The following is a 17,524-nucleotide window of genomic DNA, read 5'->3' on the forward strand; positions in this document are numbered from 1 at the left end:
TCTGTCTGTCTGTCTGTCCGTGTTTCTCTATATCTGTCTATCTGTCTGTCTGTTTCTCTATACCTATCTATCTGTCTGTCTGTCTGTGTCTGTCTCTCTATTTCTATCTCTGTCTATTTATCTATCGGTCTGTCTGTGTCTGTCTCTCTATTTCTCTATTTCTTTCTGTCTGTATGTCTGTCTGTCCGTCCGTGTTTCTCTATCTATCCTGTCTGTCTGTCTATCTGTCTGTTTCTCTATTTCTATCTATCTATCTATCTATCTATCTATCTATCTATCTGTCTATCTGTCTGTCTGTTTCTCTCTCTATCTGTCTGTCTGTCCGTGTTTCTCTATATCTGTCTGTCTGTTTCTCTATATCTATCTGTCTGTCTGTCTGTCTGTGTCTGTCTCTCTATTTCTATCTATCTGTCTATTTATCTATCTGTCTGTCTGTCTGTGTATCTATCTATCTATCTATCTGTCTATCTTACTGTCTGTTTCTCTCTCTATCTGTCTGTCTGTCCGTGTTTCTCTATATCTGTCTGTCTGTCTGTCTGTGTCTGTCTCTCTATTTCTATCTATCTGTCTATTTATCTATCTGTCTGTCTGTCTGTGTATCTATCTATCTATCTATCTATCTGTCTATCTTACTGTCTGTTTCTCTATATCTGTCTGTCTATCTGTGTTTCTCTCTCTCTCTCTCTCTCTCTCTCTCTCTCTCTCTCTCTCTCTCTCTCTCTCTCTCTCTCTCTCTGCCTCTCTCTCTCTCTCTCTCTCTCTCTCTCTCTCTCAATAGCTCTGTGTTTTTGGAGGCCTGTCTCTTACTGTCTGTTTCTCTATATCTGTCTGTCTATCTGTGTTTCTCTCTCTCTCTCTCTCTCTCTCTCTCTCCCCTCTCTCTCTCTCTCTCTCTCTCTCTCTCTCTCCCTCTCTCTCTCTCGTCTCTCTCTCTCTCTCTCTCTCTCTCTCTCTCTCTCTCTCTCTCTCTCTCTCTCTCTCTCTCTCTCTCTCTCTCTCTCTCTCTCTCTCTCTCTCTCTCTCTCTCTCTCTCTCTCTCTCTTTCAATAGCTCTGTGTTTTCGGAGGCCATGCTGTCACCTCACTCGCCTTCATATTGAATTTGCTTGGCACCCTGGTGCCAGGACACTTTTTACAATCTGGCTTTGAAGAAACAAACCCCAGCATCTTGACTTTTTGTCGTTATTGATGAGATTTTTGGGGGGCTTTGTTGTGTACGCTTTGTTTTCCTTCATCAAAATTAGGGTTCGCACTCTCTATCCTTGGTGCATAATTCTCAGTGAAGTGGAAAAAAGGCCGTCAAAGAAAAAAAAAAGACACACCCTTCTTTCAGTTTTGATGGCCATGTCTAATTGTCTCTGAAAATTGAATAGCATTTTTGTAAGCAAAAAGAAAGACTCCCGCTGATGGGAGGACCATCAAAGTGCAAGTTTTTGTGGTACAATTTATTAGCCAGGCCATGAAATTAGTAATGTGAAAAACGGAATATTTTTTAACTACCACATTTATTTTTGTTTAATTTTATTATAATAGAATTAATTTGAGCATATATGTATACACTACCGTTCAAAAGTAAAAAAAATTGTCATTTTGGGGGGGATTTTATTTTTATGTTTTGAAAGAAGTCTCATGCTCACCAGTGCTGCATTTATTTTATCAAAAATACAGTAAAAACAGTATTATTGCCAATATGTTCATTATTTTTGCTTTAGTTTATATCCTACACCACAAGCACATTTAGCTTCTCTGTAAGTGTTCTGTGTACTACTAGTTTTCATTGTATCTAAAGCCTTCAGTCCCCTCAGCATTTGCTTTTGTGTGTTTGTGTGACCTCAGAGACCTTCCTGGGTTTGCTGGGGTCTAAAGGGGGTTCGGCAGCTGGCCGCTCCTTAAACACACACAGCCTCTGTGTGCACTGGCAGCCATGCGTTTCTATAGGCCTCACCTTCCCCCCGACGGTTTCCCCTCATTTCACTCTACCATCCCCCTTTAAATACTCCAGGAACTTTTCTGGGGTTCCAGATCGATCAGCTGCAAACTTGATCTCTTGAGCGAACATATATGGTTTTGCCAGAGATCAGCGAATTAGTTTTGTAGCACTCCACCCTTTCCCTTTCACTCAACTCCCGCTGAAACAAGTGAGCAAGTTTGATTTCATAGAACGGGATTTGAGGAATGCTGCTGGGATGCAGTGGTGGACTGGACAGGAGGGGTCAGTGCAAGAGGAACAATGTCCAATGCCGCGCAGCAAAGGGGAAACAGATGTCGGCAAGGTATGCCATCCAATAAAACTCCTGATTACACAAGTGGAAAGAATTCCTACCTCACTCTAAGGCAGCCATGGGAAAACTGGACCAAGCCTCTTTTTTTTTTTTTGTTCTCAAGCTTAAGAAACGAATATGTTACGTGTTTAAGACCATATAAACTGAATAAGATTGTGTATCCATTTCGATTTGTTACAATTTCTTTTTGAAAGAAGTCTCACCAAGGCTGCATTTATTTGATCTAAAATACAGTAAAAACAGTAATTTAGTGAACCACACAAGATGCCTGATGGGCCTCCATGAAGGTCCATGGGTGTGTTTTGTGTCTCCGCTCTGCATTGGTGCCATAGAAACACCATTTTGTCACGTCATGTGTCGACGGCTTTGTGAAGGAGGTGGGAAAAACCAAACACTTTTGTAGTCTGGGGCCCCTCCTCCGTTGAAAACCCTGTCGTGGCCTTTTCAGAAGACAGGAGGCAGCTTGAAATGCATGTTCATATCACCTCCTTTGGGAAAAAAAAGTATTGTGGTGGTACTGTGTTATAGTTCTAGTATCAGATGCAACTCTTAAGATGCGTCAAAAGTCCCGCGCCTGGCCCATCACCTCGTGCTTCTCTCCTTCATGAACTGCTGTAGGCCTTTAACCTTTCTCCAGGGTTGAGAAAAGTCTGCATCCCGCAGGAAGGCGCCCGGTTTAAACCCTCGAGACGTCTATGTGTTAGGAGGAGTGTAAGAAAAATGCACCATTGTGGTTTCAGCCCACTGTCTGTGTCTGTTAGCATTCCTCCAGAGTGTCAGTGCCTCCGCTGTCTCAAACTGTGAGGAAAGAGGAGGTTTTCACAATAAGTTTGACTTTTCCAAGTATTAAAACACCTCAATCCATCCACAAGACCACCTTCTCTGACCGAGACAGAGTGTTCATAGTGCATGCTGCATACTGTTCAGAATAGACTGTCTACCATTACTTTTTATTTAAAAAGTAGTATTCATTGTGGAACAAATGTTTCACATAACAATTTTACGTTTCATGTTTTTTCTTTTGATTCTGCTTGACCTCATTACATATCTCAGAAATAAATATGACTATTTTACATTTCAAATCTGGTATTGTTTAAAAATGTTTTAAGAATGTTTAAAGGGTTAATTCACCCAAACAAGAAAATTATCGCAGAATTTACTCACCCTCAAGCCATCCTATCCTCTGCACTTCCGTGTTCGTCAATACGTCATGCGTCGGGTCATAGGTCACTCTTCTGCCGGAACTAGACTCGCGTACGGCTGTTACCGGAAGCCAGTGATTTATAGTTTTTAAAGTTATAAATATGGATATTTTTCTTACAAAAACACATCGCTTTGCTTCAGAAGGCCTTTATTAATCCCCTGGAGCTGTATGGATTACTTTTATGATGTATGGATTACTTTTATGATGGATGGATGTGTTTTTTTGGGCTTCAAAATCTCAGTTACTATCCACTCCCATTATAAAGCTTGGAAGAGCCATATAACTCTGATTGTGTTTGGCTGAAAGAAGAAAGTCCTATATACCTAGCATGGCTTGAGGGTGAGTACATTTTGAGATCATTTGAATTTTTGGGTGAACTCACCCTTTAAGTAAAGAGAGAGAATTTTATTTTCCGTGCATTTGTCACTCTCGAAATGGAAGTGTGTTGCATCATGGGATACAGTTGTAGCGCCTCTCTGGGTTACACAGTACTTAATGTAGTTCGCTCTGCTCTAAATTAAAAAATTTGTAAATGTAATAGGTTATCTGGATTTTGCACAATATCAGAGCTTCATGCTTGCTTTTTTTCCAAGTAGCACGTTCTCCCAAGTTAACAATTTTAGGGAATATAACAAACAAACAAACTTTATTAATAATGCAGGACTATTAATTATAAACAAGCCCAAAGAGGCTCTTATTTTGGTATGTCTATGCTTTACTTTCTCCGGCTGCAATCTACAATGTGTTCATTAAGATGCTTGTTATACCATTTAAGATATTTAAGTTTATATTTATATAAATTAAAATTTCATAAACTTTTTAAGGTAAATGCATTTTACATGAAGTTTCACAAGTGAGTGAAACTCTTGCACTGTCAAGCCCTGAGAATACATACTTCCTTCTGCTAAAATAATACTTGTACTGAGTTCTTATGCTACTTCCAACATGGTATTTGCCTTCTCGGGGGTGGCAAATGTACTAGCTTCCCTTCCAACCCCCACGAGATTCCACCATATTGCCAAAATTACTAAGAAAGGAAGGTGCTAATTTAAAATAATGTGCACTTATTTCTTTTCCATCTCTCTTCTTACTTTCTTCACGGAGGAAAGGCAGCCACTCCGCAGGCCTGCATTACAGAAATAAATCAGGTGGACACCCCTCCCTGGCAGCCGCTGGCAACCGCCCCAATCCCAAAACCCCCTCCACCGGTCCTCACAGGAAGAACTCTGGGTTGGGAAAGACAGCGCACAGGAAGTCTTTGTTCGAAGAGCTACTTTACCCAGGAACAATATGCTGCATTAATACGCCCGTCACTCAATCTTGACCTGCTCGTTTGAGCGTTTATAATCTCATTCATCATTCAGGGAGAAGACATGATAGAGTAAACTGTCATGGGTTTCATTCTGCAAACAAAGACATCTGGCTGCAGGCGGTTTTAAAATAGTAAAAAAAAACAAAAAAAACTTAGCATTTCTTAGTGTCTGATTGCACAGGTATAGGATGTCAAAAACTCCCAACAACTTTTGCAACATAAAAAGCATGGATGCTTTCCAGTAATGACTTCATATTGAGTGCATTATATGTATTATCAAAAATGAACGCTTTTATCAACTCATAATATTAGTTCAGTGAAGTGGTGAAATGGTGGTTTCGGTTATTGGAAAAAGACATTGCAAGTGTTTGAACTCAGATCCTTCGTAATAAGCCTGGAGAAAGTCGGTAGCTTTCGAGGTTTTTCTCGTTTCAGTTTTCGACAGTTTTTTCCAGAATGCATTTGATTAGGTGGGTAGCATTTACTGCAACTGACACCCGTTTGCTAAATGTGAAAAATGGAAAGCCGTCTATTTTGAGAAGTAGTAATGTCAGGACTGTTTCCAGAAACAGTAATTGCAACCTTTTCAGAAACAAACCCAATTCCCAGCAACCCACTTGGTTTCAACCTCCCATCTGTCACTTTCTCTTGCTTTCTCTCTCTCTCTCTTTTTTTTTTTTTTTTTTTTTTAAAGATTCAGGCATGTCCTGGCTCCACTCCCTATATCAGTTTGCGTTATTTTCCTCGCTGTAATGCAACCCTTGTGACTAGAATCTTATTTTGTCACATTCACTGGAATAGGAATGATTGTGTAGCCTTTCTTTAGTGAAAAAAAAAACACGCACTAAATGTAGAGATTCAAAGAGTCATGCTCAAGCTTGCGTACTCTGTAATGACTTAAAATAGCTACTCTTTTGGCAGTTACATATTTGGTTGGGGATTTTTTTTTTTCCACAATTGGGAAATCCTAGCTGGTTTGGATTAGGATACTGCAATTATGGCAGTTCAAATATCTGAGTATTTGGAGATCTGTCCAATGCTGCATGTGGTGTACAGCTGTTTGGCGAGCGTAAACAGATTCAGGCTGATTTGTTAGTTTGTTTCCTGTTTTGTGCTGTTAATTGAAATCGTTTGATCTGACCACACATACAACTGTCAATGTTTTTAAAGGGATAGTACAGTGAAAGTGAATGGTGACAGGTGACGAAACCAAATGTATTCTTTTTTTTTTATTCACAGGTCATAAATGTAGATGGCACTAATAGGATGACCATTCTAGAGGACAAACTACCTCATATCTTTGGTTTTACGCTGCTGGGAGAGTATATCTACTGGACTGACTGGCAGCGGAGGAGCATCGAAAGAGTTCACATTGCCAACTCCACCCGTGAGGTCATCGTCGAGCAACTTCCTGACCTCATGGGTCTCAAAGCCACAAAAGTCTCAGAGACCTCTGGTAAGATCTCTCGCTTTTAAAAATATGCTGACTTGAAATGGTTTAATGGTCTTCCTGAAAGGTACATGGAAATTCAGGACAGTGATTATATTAATAATATTCTTTATATAATAAAGTAAAAAAAAAAAAAATATATATAATAATATTTTTGTTTATTATTTGAATGTTTATATTTCAGTATTTTGTATGCGCGTGTGTGTATATAATATATATATATATATATATATATATATTAGGGATGGGCATGATTAATCGACGATCGATAATTGATCGTTAAGAATTTCGTAGATCACGTTTATTTGTTATCGATTAAACTAATGCAGGTTGGGTTGCGTAGTGTGAGTCTTGAAGCAATGGAATTAATTTTAGCGCGGAGGTACCTGCGCATCCCGGCAACGTCAGTCCCCTCAGAGCGGGTGTTTTCGGCGGCTGGACTGGCTGTCATCAGGTTGCGGTCGCGTCTGATCCCAGATCATGTCAACATGCTTATCTTTCTCAACAGAAATCAGTAGACTGGTGCAGAAGTTCTATGGGAACTTCATGCGTTTTCTCAGATCGGATAGCTATCTGATTTATCAAAACAATTCCATTTACACCTGGTCACATAAATATGTTTTTGCAAAACGGATATAAATCCGATCTTGAATTCCCGCGCTATATGCATATTTAAATTGTTGCACGTCATCGAAAGCAACTGATATGAGCTGCATTTTATTGATCATCAGCGAAAATCTCTAAATCAAAGACCGCAACAAGATATTGCGGCAACAGCCCTGGTAAGATCATTTCGGTTCTTTACTTTTAATGAAGATGATTGTGTGTTGATGAATGAGTTTGACTTTGATTTGCGATAGTTTGCACGTTGGCTTGATGAATAGATGCTCATCTGTGGTGATGCGTGTTGAAGTAGCGTCGTCATATCTGGATATAACATGACATATAGCCTATAACACGCTCTCACACGTTTATTTCTTATCATTTTTGGGATAAGTCAAATTTACATATGTGGTTTCAACAACCAGATGCATTTACTCTTGTCCAGTTTCGTCTGGAATGCGTCTCAGATATAAAGTATAAAGTGGTTTGAGCGATCGGATTTAAATCCGTCTCGAATGCGTTTCGGAGGGCATTTAGATTTGGTCTTTTCACGACCGGATAGCTATCCGATCACAGAAAACGGATGAAGTGGCCATGGGTCTCTGTTTAAGAACGCCGGCTCGCAGCTGCAGGTTCCGCTGGTTTAGAGCACCGCAGGAATCTTCAAGTCTACCGAACGTCCAGTTTCACTGCCACAAGTTGATCTTCTTGTAATAAAGATCTCATCGAGGACAAACAAACTGTATTTTTGTATTTTCATTGCATTTTTAATTTATAAAAAGTTAAAGAAATAATGAATTTCAATATAAAAATATTAATGAATAATCGATAGTCGATCGTTAATTCTCCCAACGATCGACTAAGAAAATTTTATCGAATTCCCATCCCTAATATATATAGAAACTTTCAAATAATTAACAATAAAAATATTTGTTTAATTTAAACTTATGAATAAAATTTGTATAATTTTTTGCAGAATAATACTAAAATATAAATACTAAAATATAAATGATACTAACATTAATAAATACTAATTTTAATAAATATAATTGTTTATTATTTGATATTGAAGGCAATATTGTGTAATATTTATTTAATTTATATATAATCTATTTAAAAAAGAAAGACTTCCTGCCTCAGCTAACAGAAGTGCTTCAAACAGCTTCAGTATATCACTATGAGATCAATGCATGTCCATCAAGCTGATGCGTAGATCTCCATTTGTGTGTGTTCAGGCACTAACGGCTGTGCGGAAAACAACGGCGGCTGCAGTCACCTGTGCTTCCATCGGCCTCAGGGTCTGACCTGCGCCTGCCCCATGGGCTTGGAGTTGCTGAGTGACCTGCGGACTTGTGTGGTTCCAGAAGCTTTCTTGCTCTTCACCAACCGCGCTGACATACGCAGCATCTCTCTGGGCACCAACAGCAATGACGTGCCCATCCCGCTCACCGGGGTCAAGGAGGCCTCCGCACTGGACTTTGATGTTTTAGAAAATAGGATCTACTGGACTGATGTCAGCACCAAGGTATGGACTACTTTCATCATGATTTTAACTTGGTAATTCAGTGTGCCTCATCTCGTTTTAAAACAGAACGTTGTGGCAGTGAGTGATTCTGACATTTTGAGCGTGTGATTGTACATTAAAATCAAAGTCATTTTAAAACCCAGGATTATACAAAGTTCTCTGTATCAGTGGAGGATGATAAAACGATTTCATCAGCTTCTAACCCAAAGCAGCTGTTGAGCTCAGATATAAAGCGTCAGAGGGAAAGACGTCCAAGGTGTTTCACCTCAAAAGATCTTAAGAAGCCGGTCTTTTTGAATTTTGTGAATATTATATTTGTTTTGCGGTTTTTCAGAAAGGCTGTTGTCTATCCTTGTATAAGAATGAATATAAGAAAATATTCAGAAACATTGTTGTGCTGGTGAAAACAAAAACAATGTTGGACCAGCATAGAAATTCTATAGCTGGATTTTTAGGCTGTTGAGACAAGAAAACCTTTTAAAATGTTTTAAAGTGTCTTTTATAATGCAGCATTAAAGCATTAGCAGCTAACCGCACTACAGCCTGTTGGACTAAATGTTTTTCGAATGTTACACTTGTGTTATAAGGAGCTTTCGCACCGGGTTTTTCTAGGAATTAGCCACCAGGGTGCTTCCCCAATAACTAAATGTTCCCCTAGGGCCTTTTTCCTGGTTGCATTCGCACCGCCAGTATGAACTCTGAAGTGACTCTGGATTCACTTTTGTTTTGACGGTGCTGAGAATGCCAGAGCCCACAGCGCTCACATTCTCCTTTAATTTATTCGTCTTCGTTCAGTTCAGCCCATCAGCATACACTTACGTCACTGATAGTTCCTATCGTGCTGGGTTAGACTCTACTCTGAAGTAGGAGCTGATTTAGTTCCCCTGAAAAGGATTTCCGAGAACTAAAATCCTTCCCAGTTCCTGTGGTGTGAACACACACACCTAAAAGTGGGTTCTTCTTAGCCTGACAAGCCAGACCCACATCAAGGTGTTGGGTCTGGGAACACACCATAGGCAGGGCTCAATCCGAGGGGGGGGATAAACGGTTGTCTTTCAAATTCCCTCTGCACGCAATAGGATAGCGCTACAACCAACCAGAGCGTTTTCCCACCAGCGGAGCTAGTTGATAGATTAAACTTTTGCCGTATCCGGTCGGCAAAACTCCGAACACATCTTCCTTTTTTAAGAAAGACTTCAGTGCCGTTCTTTGTTCTTTTCTCAAAGAAAAGCTTAACTCCAAGTCTTCCAGAGTCCCGGCCAAAGCCGATTCGAAAGACCGCTGTTCGCCAGCTGCAGCAGCCATCTTCTTTTTCAAGTAGCCGTGAATTCACCCGGAACCGTCACAACTCTGGCGTCGTTATGCATGATGTGATTGGCCTGACTAGAGTTTGTTTTTTCCAGCTTGCAAGCCAACGGAGAGTTGCTAGACGACACTGGCTGCAAAATAAAATGTGCTACCGCTAGGGTGCGTCTAGATTTCTAGGCTAGGTACTTCTGCCAATAGTTCTAGGAACTATGAAAAGGTTCCTCCAGTGCAAAAGCCCCTATTTATATATGTATATGTTTTTTTATTTTGGTCGTTTCTATTTGAATATTGTTGTGATTTTTAGTTAATTTTTAACTAAACAAATATTTTTTTCTTAAATGTATTTAAGAAACTTGCCTTGTGTAACAAAAAAACCATAAGAATGTTTATGATAGAATATGGTTGTTGATAGAAGATGCATCTAATCTAGCATAAACCTCACTAATCAATAGAGTGGAAATTGAAAACATCGTGTTTTATAAGGAATTGGCTGTTATTAATGCTTTTAGCTTTAGCATTTAGTCACTTTTAGTCACTTTTCTTCTTCAGACTATCAGCAGAGCCTTCATGAATGGCAGTTTGGTTGAACCAGTCATTGAGTTTGGCCTGGACTATCCTGAGGGAATGGCTGTGGACTGGATGGGTCGAAACCTCTACTGGGCGGATACCGGCACCAACCGAATTGAAGTGGCCCGTCTGGACGGCCAGTACCGACAAGTGCTGGTCTGCAAAGACCTGGATAACCCTCGTTCTCTTGCTCTGGACCCTGCCAATGGGTAAGATCGCTGACTTTAAAGTCTGTCCTGCTCTGACTCGGACTCTTGTGGCTACAATTGTGCCCTTTAAATTCATTGCCTAGTACTTCTTTCAACCTAGTGTCTGCCATCCTGCACATTCACTGCACTGCATACACAGTGTTCACCCATCCGTCTGTGATGGTTAACCATAGGCTTCCTACATTTTTTTTTGCCCTCTGGAAGTATGCTAATCGATAATTACCACTACTTAAATATCTGATTTAACTCTCATACTCAAACACAGACACGCTTATTGGTATTACAGTGCTTCCTCAGGGCATCAAGTTGTATGTGTGGCAGAAGACAAGTGCCAACATGCCGCAGCCCCTGCGTGTGGCTCAGAGGAATGAAGTCATGTCTTCCAGTGCCCAGCAGGCATTCCTGTGGCTTCTGAGGCACGACTGCCTCTATTAGCCGACACATTCTTCAGCATTGTCTCTTCTTACCTTAACACTGAGAGGTGTTGACTCAGTTGACTCTTAGCCCAGTGGTGTAATGAGTGGGTTGAGGGATTGGTCTCGTGTGCATTTCACTGCTTACTTACCCTTTGAGGGGAAAGTAACATTTGTGTTGTTTGACGCAGGCAGATTAGCCCTGCTATTCCTTTTCCGTTTCTTTGCTTTTGTTAGATTCAATATTTATCTATTTAGTTGTTTGATCAATATTATTCATTTTATTGTTTATTAATTTATAGTTTTTAAATAAATTATTAAATTAATAAATAAGTTAATGTTTATTAATTAAGGTATGGTTAATAAATATAGTTCATAATTATATAGCTAATAAAATGACTAACAAATTAATAGTATATATTATTTATTTATTTTTTATTATTATATATTTTTTAATGTTATATTTGATTTGTATCTGTAGCTAGATTAAACATTTCTATATTAAATAAGTAATATTTTTAAATATGTATAAATAAACATTAATAACTTCATTATCTAATAATGATATTTAATAAAATTAATTAATATTTAATCATTTTTATTAATGTTTAAATGTTAAATATATATATATTTAACTATTATTTAGCAAATAAAAATTACTAATAAATTAATAGTGCTCATATTTTTGTATTTTATATTTAATTTTATTTGCTAAATAAAATGATTTGTTAAGTGTTTTTAATTTAAATAAATAAATAATATTATTTATATTGTTTATATATTTATAATTATATTTATGACTAATAAATTAATAACATTATTTATATATTTATTATTTTATATTTAGTAATATGTAATATTTAGTATATGTAATATTTATGATTTATAGAATGTGTATAATGTGTAATGTTCTTGTTAATATCAACCTGCCCAGGGACAGCTGATCAGAATAAATCAAATTTGTCAGTGTGATGGCTGATGAAGTTTATTCTAGTTTTGTCAGATACGCAGTCAAGTAAATGATTTGGGTTTGCAGGTACATGTACTGGACTGAATGGGGAGGTCGACCCAGGATAGCCCGCGCTCACATGGACGGTAGTAACATCGTGACTTTAGTAGACAAAGTGGGCCGAGCCAACGGGCTTACGATTGACTACATCGACCAGCGTCTCTACTGGACAGACCTGGACACCTGCATGATTGAGTCTACAAACATGAAAGGTGACAAATCATAGCTTTTGAAAACCATAAATGCCTCTTGAATCATAGACCGTATTACACCATCCTACCTCCTTTATTAAACTATTAAAGCATTGTCCTCCTCAGGTTTGCAGAGGGAGATAGTGGCCGACGATCTTCCTCATCCTTTTGGCTTGACCCAGTATCGCGACTACATCTACTGGACCGACTGGAACCTGCGCAGTATTGAGCGGGCTGACAAGCGCAGTGGCTTGAACCGAACCGTGGTGCAGGGGCACCTGGAGTATGTCATGGACATTCTGGTTTTCCACTCCTCTAGACAAGATGGTGCCAACGAGTGCTCGCAGAACAACGGCCAGTGCGCCCACCTCTGCCTAGCATCCCCCTCTGGAGCCCAGTGCCGCTGCGCTTCCCACTACACCCTGGAGGCAAACGGACGCAACTGCAGCTGTGAGTTTTTTAAACGAGACATATCAAGTGTTCAGTGTTGCTAGATTTGTATCATTGTATCAATAATTTGGCTTCTAATTATTTTTGCAACAATTTGGGCAGGTAATTAAGATTTTTTTTGCCTTGCCAATTTTTTTGCTAAATGTATTATTATTAATAGTAATAATTATTTATTATTCAATATTTTATAATTAATATAAATATTATTGCATAAAATCCAATCAATGCATTTTCATCAGGGTTCAACAATAAGGAAAATGTTATTAAATAAATAATTAAATAATAATAATTGATTATTCTTATTTATACAATGTTTTTATGTATACATTGTTATTATTTGTATATCATTGTTATTCATCAAATATTTATGTATACTACTAGTACTACTGATTATTATTTAATAATATTGTCCTTATTATTGAACCCTGATTAAAATGCACTGTTTTTATATGTTTTATATTTTAGCAGCCATCAGGGCTTAAGTAATCTATGGTCTTTCAGCCATAAAGTTCACAAGGTTTTACTTGACATTAAAGTGAGTCATGGGTTTTAAGATGCAGTTGGCAGATTGAAATGGCATTAGAAAACAATGGCTCCCAGCCATGCAAAACTCAGTCATATGCATTTAATTCCTTATAAGCTTAAAAATGACTGAACTTGGATTAAACAAGCACGCCAGGGAGCCCGGTGAGAGCATTTGGCCAAGAGTGCAGAGGTCTTGGCAATGCTAGTGTGTTTCTACTTTTTTAGTCCCTCTTGTTTCTTCATTCTTTCATTGCCTGGAGGGAAAGGCTGATTGCGTTTAGTTAGTATGATTGCGTTTAGCTGACCTTCTGATCAGAGGAATGAAGCTGGCTTTGAATTGTCCATTGTTGACCTGTGCTCTTAAAACTTAGGTTTCATTCCTTATTCTCGCCTCCCTGTTGTTTTGCTCACCAGCGCCCTCTAGCTTCCTGCTCTTCAGCCAGAAGAGCTCCATCAGTCGAATGGTACTGGGAGAACAGAGTCCAGACATGATTCTACCAATCCACGTTATGAAGAATTTGCGAGCCATCAGCTTTGACCCTTTGGAACGCCTGGTCTACTGGGTGGATGGCCGACAAAACATCCGCAGGGCCAGGGATGATGGCACTCAGGTGACAGTTCAATCAAAGAACATTGATGTAACTTGATTATAATACTCACCTGAACTGCTCTGATTGCAACAAATATTTATTATTTAATATGTTATTTACATATTTTTTTACATTAAAACATTTAGTTAAAACAATTATTATAGAATTTTTTTATTATTATTATTATCATCTTCATCATCATTATCATCACTGTCCCAAAATGAAGATAATACAAAAATGTATCATTTTTAAATCGAATTAATTAATTAATTAATTAAATTAGTTTTAAAAAAATTGTTGATGATAACAAATGTTATTATTAATCATGTAAATATTATTAATAATATAAATATATTAACTATTCTTATTATGTGATAGATGATAATAATATTTACTATTTAAAACCGTTCATCCACTTTTTGGATCAGTTTTTAATGATAAATATTTTCATTATTATTATGCTGATAATAAATGTTGTTGTTCTTAATATAAAAATGATTAAAAAAATTATTTATAATATATTCATTATTATTATTATAATTTAAAACCATTTCTTAATATCTGATCCACTTTTGTATTATCTTCATTTTGCGACTCTGTTTTACCATACTGATAGGCAATTATTTGTGATCAATTAAATTAATCGGCACACCATATGTTGACGGTCCTAATTTAAAAAGATGTCATCTGATTTATCAGACGTCCACGGTGATGACCCCAACCAATCTTCACCCGAAGCAGCCTCATGACCTGAGTCTGGACTCCTACAGTCGCACCGTCTACTGGACCTGCGAGAGCACCAACACCATCAACATCCATCGCATGGACGGCGACGTTATCGGAGAGGTCCTGAAGGATGATGTGGACAAGCCACGTGCTATTGTGGTGAACGCTGAGAAAGGGTGCGATTATTAATTAGCAGAATAAAAGTATAGGGCATGATTATTACAACCTGCATTCAATTTAATTGCTCATCCAGTCCAAAACCTCAGGGCCAGATTTTGTTTTTCAGCTTTGGTTTGGCTCCTTTTCATAAACATAACAACACCTTATCAATTGTTTATTGATATATGGCCGGCGGACTTGAAATTACAGCATAGAACTGGATACCCTAATGACGGCGCACTTTGCCATTGCTTTCGTATTGTCGGAAAACTCTTGATTCCATCCAGGCCTCTCCAATAGCCAAATATGTGGAACAGATGGCCCTCTGTGGTCCTCGTGCTGCGGCGTTCGCTAGCGGCTCGACCAAGCACAGGCGTTGGCTGCATGCACTGTAATTGTGTGTGTCCCATTGTTAGTGTGACCGTCATCAGTGGGTTTTCTATTTATGTCTCAACCTCATCTTGGTGGGGTGTAGGGGACTTCTCCCATAGAGAGTTTTGTCATGCCTGTTAGTGTTTTAATTTTAGTTCACGTTTTAGTAATTTGATGTGCTTTTGTCTTTTTTTCCCCTTTTTTAAAAATATACTTCTATTTAGTTTTCATTTATTTTTAAGCGTACGTTTACATGACAACGATATACTTAGCGTTTTTCGCGTACAGACAAACCCCGCTCACACGGATCCGCGAGAGCTGTATTCTGCTGCCAGGCCAGTAGTTGGCGATGTCACTTTGTAAAGGAACACTATAGACTGAACACGTAATATGCATACGCATGACGTCACCGTTTTCACAAATCCTTTTTTTTAGTTTACAAGGAGACAAAAATGATATGGTTTTAAAAACTTGCACTTTGAAACCCGTTTTCTGGCCCCTAAAATGCAGTTGTCATGTAAACGAACAGCCAAAACGCAGTTTTGTTCGGTGTCGTGTAAAGATTTAGTTTTTTTTAGTGCTGTGCAAAAGATTAATCGCATCCAAAATAAAATTATTTGTGTTTGCATAATATATGTGTGTGTACGGTGTATAATTATTTTGTATATGTAAACACACACATATGCATGTATATATTTAAGATTTTTATTTATTTATATATAAATTATTTATATTTATATATAATATAAATTATGTATAAATACATATACAGTATATACATGCAAATATTTCTTAAATAAATACATGCATATGTGTGTATTTATATATACAAAATAATTATACACAGTACACACACATATATTATGCAAACACAAACTTTTATTTTGGATGCGATTAATCTTTGCCCAGCACTAGTTATTTTAGTACTTCAACTTATTTCAGTATAAAAAAGTAACATTTTTGTTTTAATATATAATTAAATTTAAGTTAATATATAGTTAAATAATATATAATTAAAACAAGTTTTTAATCTAATTTATATTTTTATTTCAGCTAATGCTAATACTGGCCTTTTATGGTTTGTTTTGTGTTTTATATAATTGATAATCAACTTGGTGTTAAAAGCACAGATTAAAGAAATGTTAATCGGTGGATCTGGATCCAAAATGCTGTCAAAACCAGATCCGATGACGACTCAAAATGTCGTAAAATTAATGAAGCATTGTTTTACCTAGTTTTTCAGATCGTTCAGGATCAAAACATCTTCAAAGATGTTAGCATAAGGTTTTGTTTAACATGCAGGTGGGAAATGTAATATGTGATATGCTACATTCCCCACACTGAAGTCAGGCTTTGGCAGATGTTTAGTGAGTGCAGTATACTCCATAGTGCTCTGACTCAGAGAAGGCATCTTCAGATCCATCAGCCAAACCAATGTTGGGGTTTATTCATTTCTTCTGTCCCCTTCTTAGCATTGGAAATGTATCAAATAAAATGTATATCGCCCCCAAACTTTTCCCAGAAGTAACGTTTTTTTTTAAGCTGTGCTATTTTCTCATTTGTAATGACACTCAGACACTGAATTGGCGTCGATATCGATATTGCTGTTCAGGTTTTTTTTTAAGCCGAACCCAAATTGCTAACAGATGCAAATTGTGTTTCTCAGACAGCAACTGAAAACAAAGGAGCAAACGCACCTTTGAGAGTTATCACAAACTCGTCTAGACATAACATTAGGGCTAAAGGGCTTTTGTGAAGTGTGAAGATATACAATTCTCCCACCCAGTCAAAACAACATGGCCCTATCAAAGTTGTTCTTTCTGTTCAACAAATGAGCATTTATCCAAGCCTACAGATCGTATGTTGGTTATTCAATCCAATAACATAAATTACTACAAACACTTTTATTAGATGTTGAAACATGTTGAAAGATGTTGTTTATAGAATCCAATTAAAATCACTTTGCCTTTACTACATTTTCTTTATTTGGAAAATGGTATGTAACTTCCAAACCTTTTTTTTTCCCACAGCTACATGTATTTCACTACTGTCCAGGATCGTTCGGCTAAAATCGAAGGTGCGTCTTTGGATGGGACTGAGCGTGAATCCCTGTTCACGACAGGTTTGATCCGCCCCGTGGCTCTGGCTTTGGACAACAAGCTGGGCAAGCTGTTCTGGGTGGATGCAGACCTGAAACGAATTGAGAGCAGTGATCTGTCTGGTAAATACGATTATATTTTGAACAGTTATCTAATACAATTATAATATAAAACAAAAAAACTATATATATAATTTTTTTTTTTTTTACAGTTATATTAATTTTTATATAATGTAAGTAGGGAAGCACTGATATAACAAATCTGGCCAATAGTGATAAGCCATTAATTATTTTATGTTGTATTAAATAATTATCCAATATTAAAATATCTACACTATTTTATCAGAATTTTTTTTTTATAAGCTAATTACTGTAAATGTCTAATATCAGCCAGTACAATAAATATAAAAAAATCACTAAAATCAGCCAATAAACTGTTGTAACAATCAGTGTTGTTATTGGTAACTAAAACTAGAACTATTAAAATATTAAAATAAAGCTGAAATCAAATCACATAAAAAAAGGTTTAAGG

At 37.4% G+C, this 17,524-nt stretch overlaps 1 protein-coding gene across 2 annotated transcripts in view; it reads left to right on the plus strand.

Moving 5' to 3' along the window:
* Nucleotides 1-17,524, plus strand: part of lrp5 (low density lipoprotein receptor-related protein 5) — a 61,893-nt gene that overhangs the window by 35,428 nt on the left and 8,941 nt on the right. Inside the window, exons 9-16 of one of the 2 annotated variants that reach the window (XM_082159501.1) lie at nucleotides 6,037-6,253; nucleotides 8,086-8,375; nucleotides 10,233-10,459; nucleotides 11,909-12,093; nucleotides 12,199-12,522; nucleotides 13,462-13,685; nucleotides 14,337-14,539; nucleotides 16,925-17,115. In XM_082159501.1, the coding sequence (XP_082015627.1) occupies nucleotides 6,037-6,253; nucleotides 8,086-8,375; nucleotides 10,233-10,459; nucleotides 11,909-12,093; nucleotides 12,199-12,522; nucleotides 13,462-13,685; nucleotides 14,337-14,539; nucleotides 16,925-17,115 (1,861 nt within the window). The remainder of the gene's footprint in view (nucleotides 1-6,036; nucleotides 6,254-8,085; nucleotides 8,376-10,232; nucleotides 10,460-11,908; nucleotides 12,094-12,198; nucleotides 12,523-13,461; nucleotides 13,686-14,336; nucleotides 14,540-16,924; nucleotides 17,116-17,524) is intronic. The other variant, XM_082159502.1, reaches the window with a different exon arrangement.

Source organism: Leuciscus leuciscus (assembly GCF_965113295.1).
Source record: "Leuciscus leuciscus genome assembly, chromosome: 25".
NCBI classification, from domain to species: Eukaryota; Metazoa; Chordata; class Actinopteri; order Cypriniformes; family Leuciscidae; genus Leuciscus; species Leuciscus leuciscus.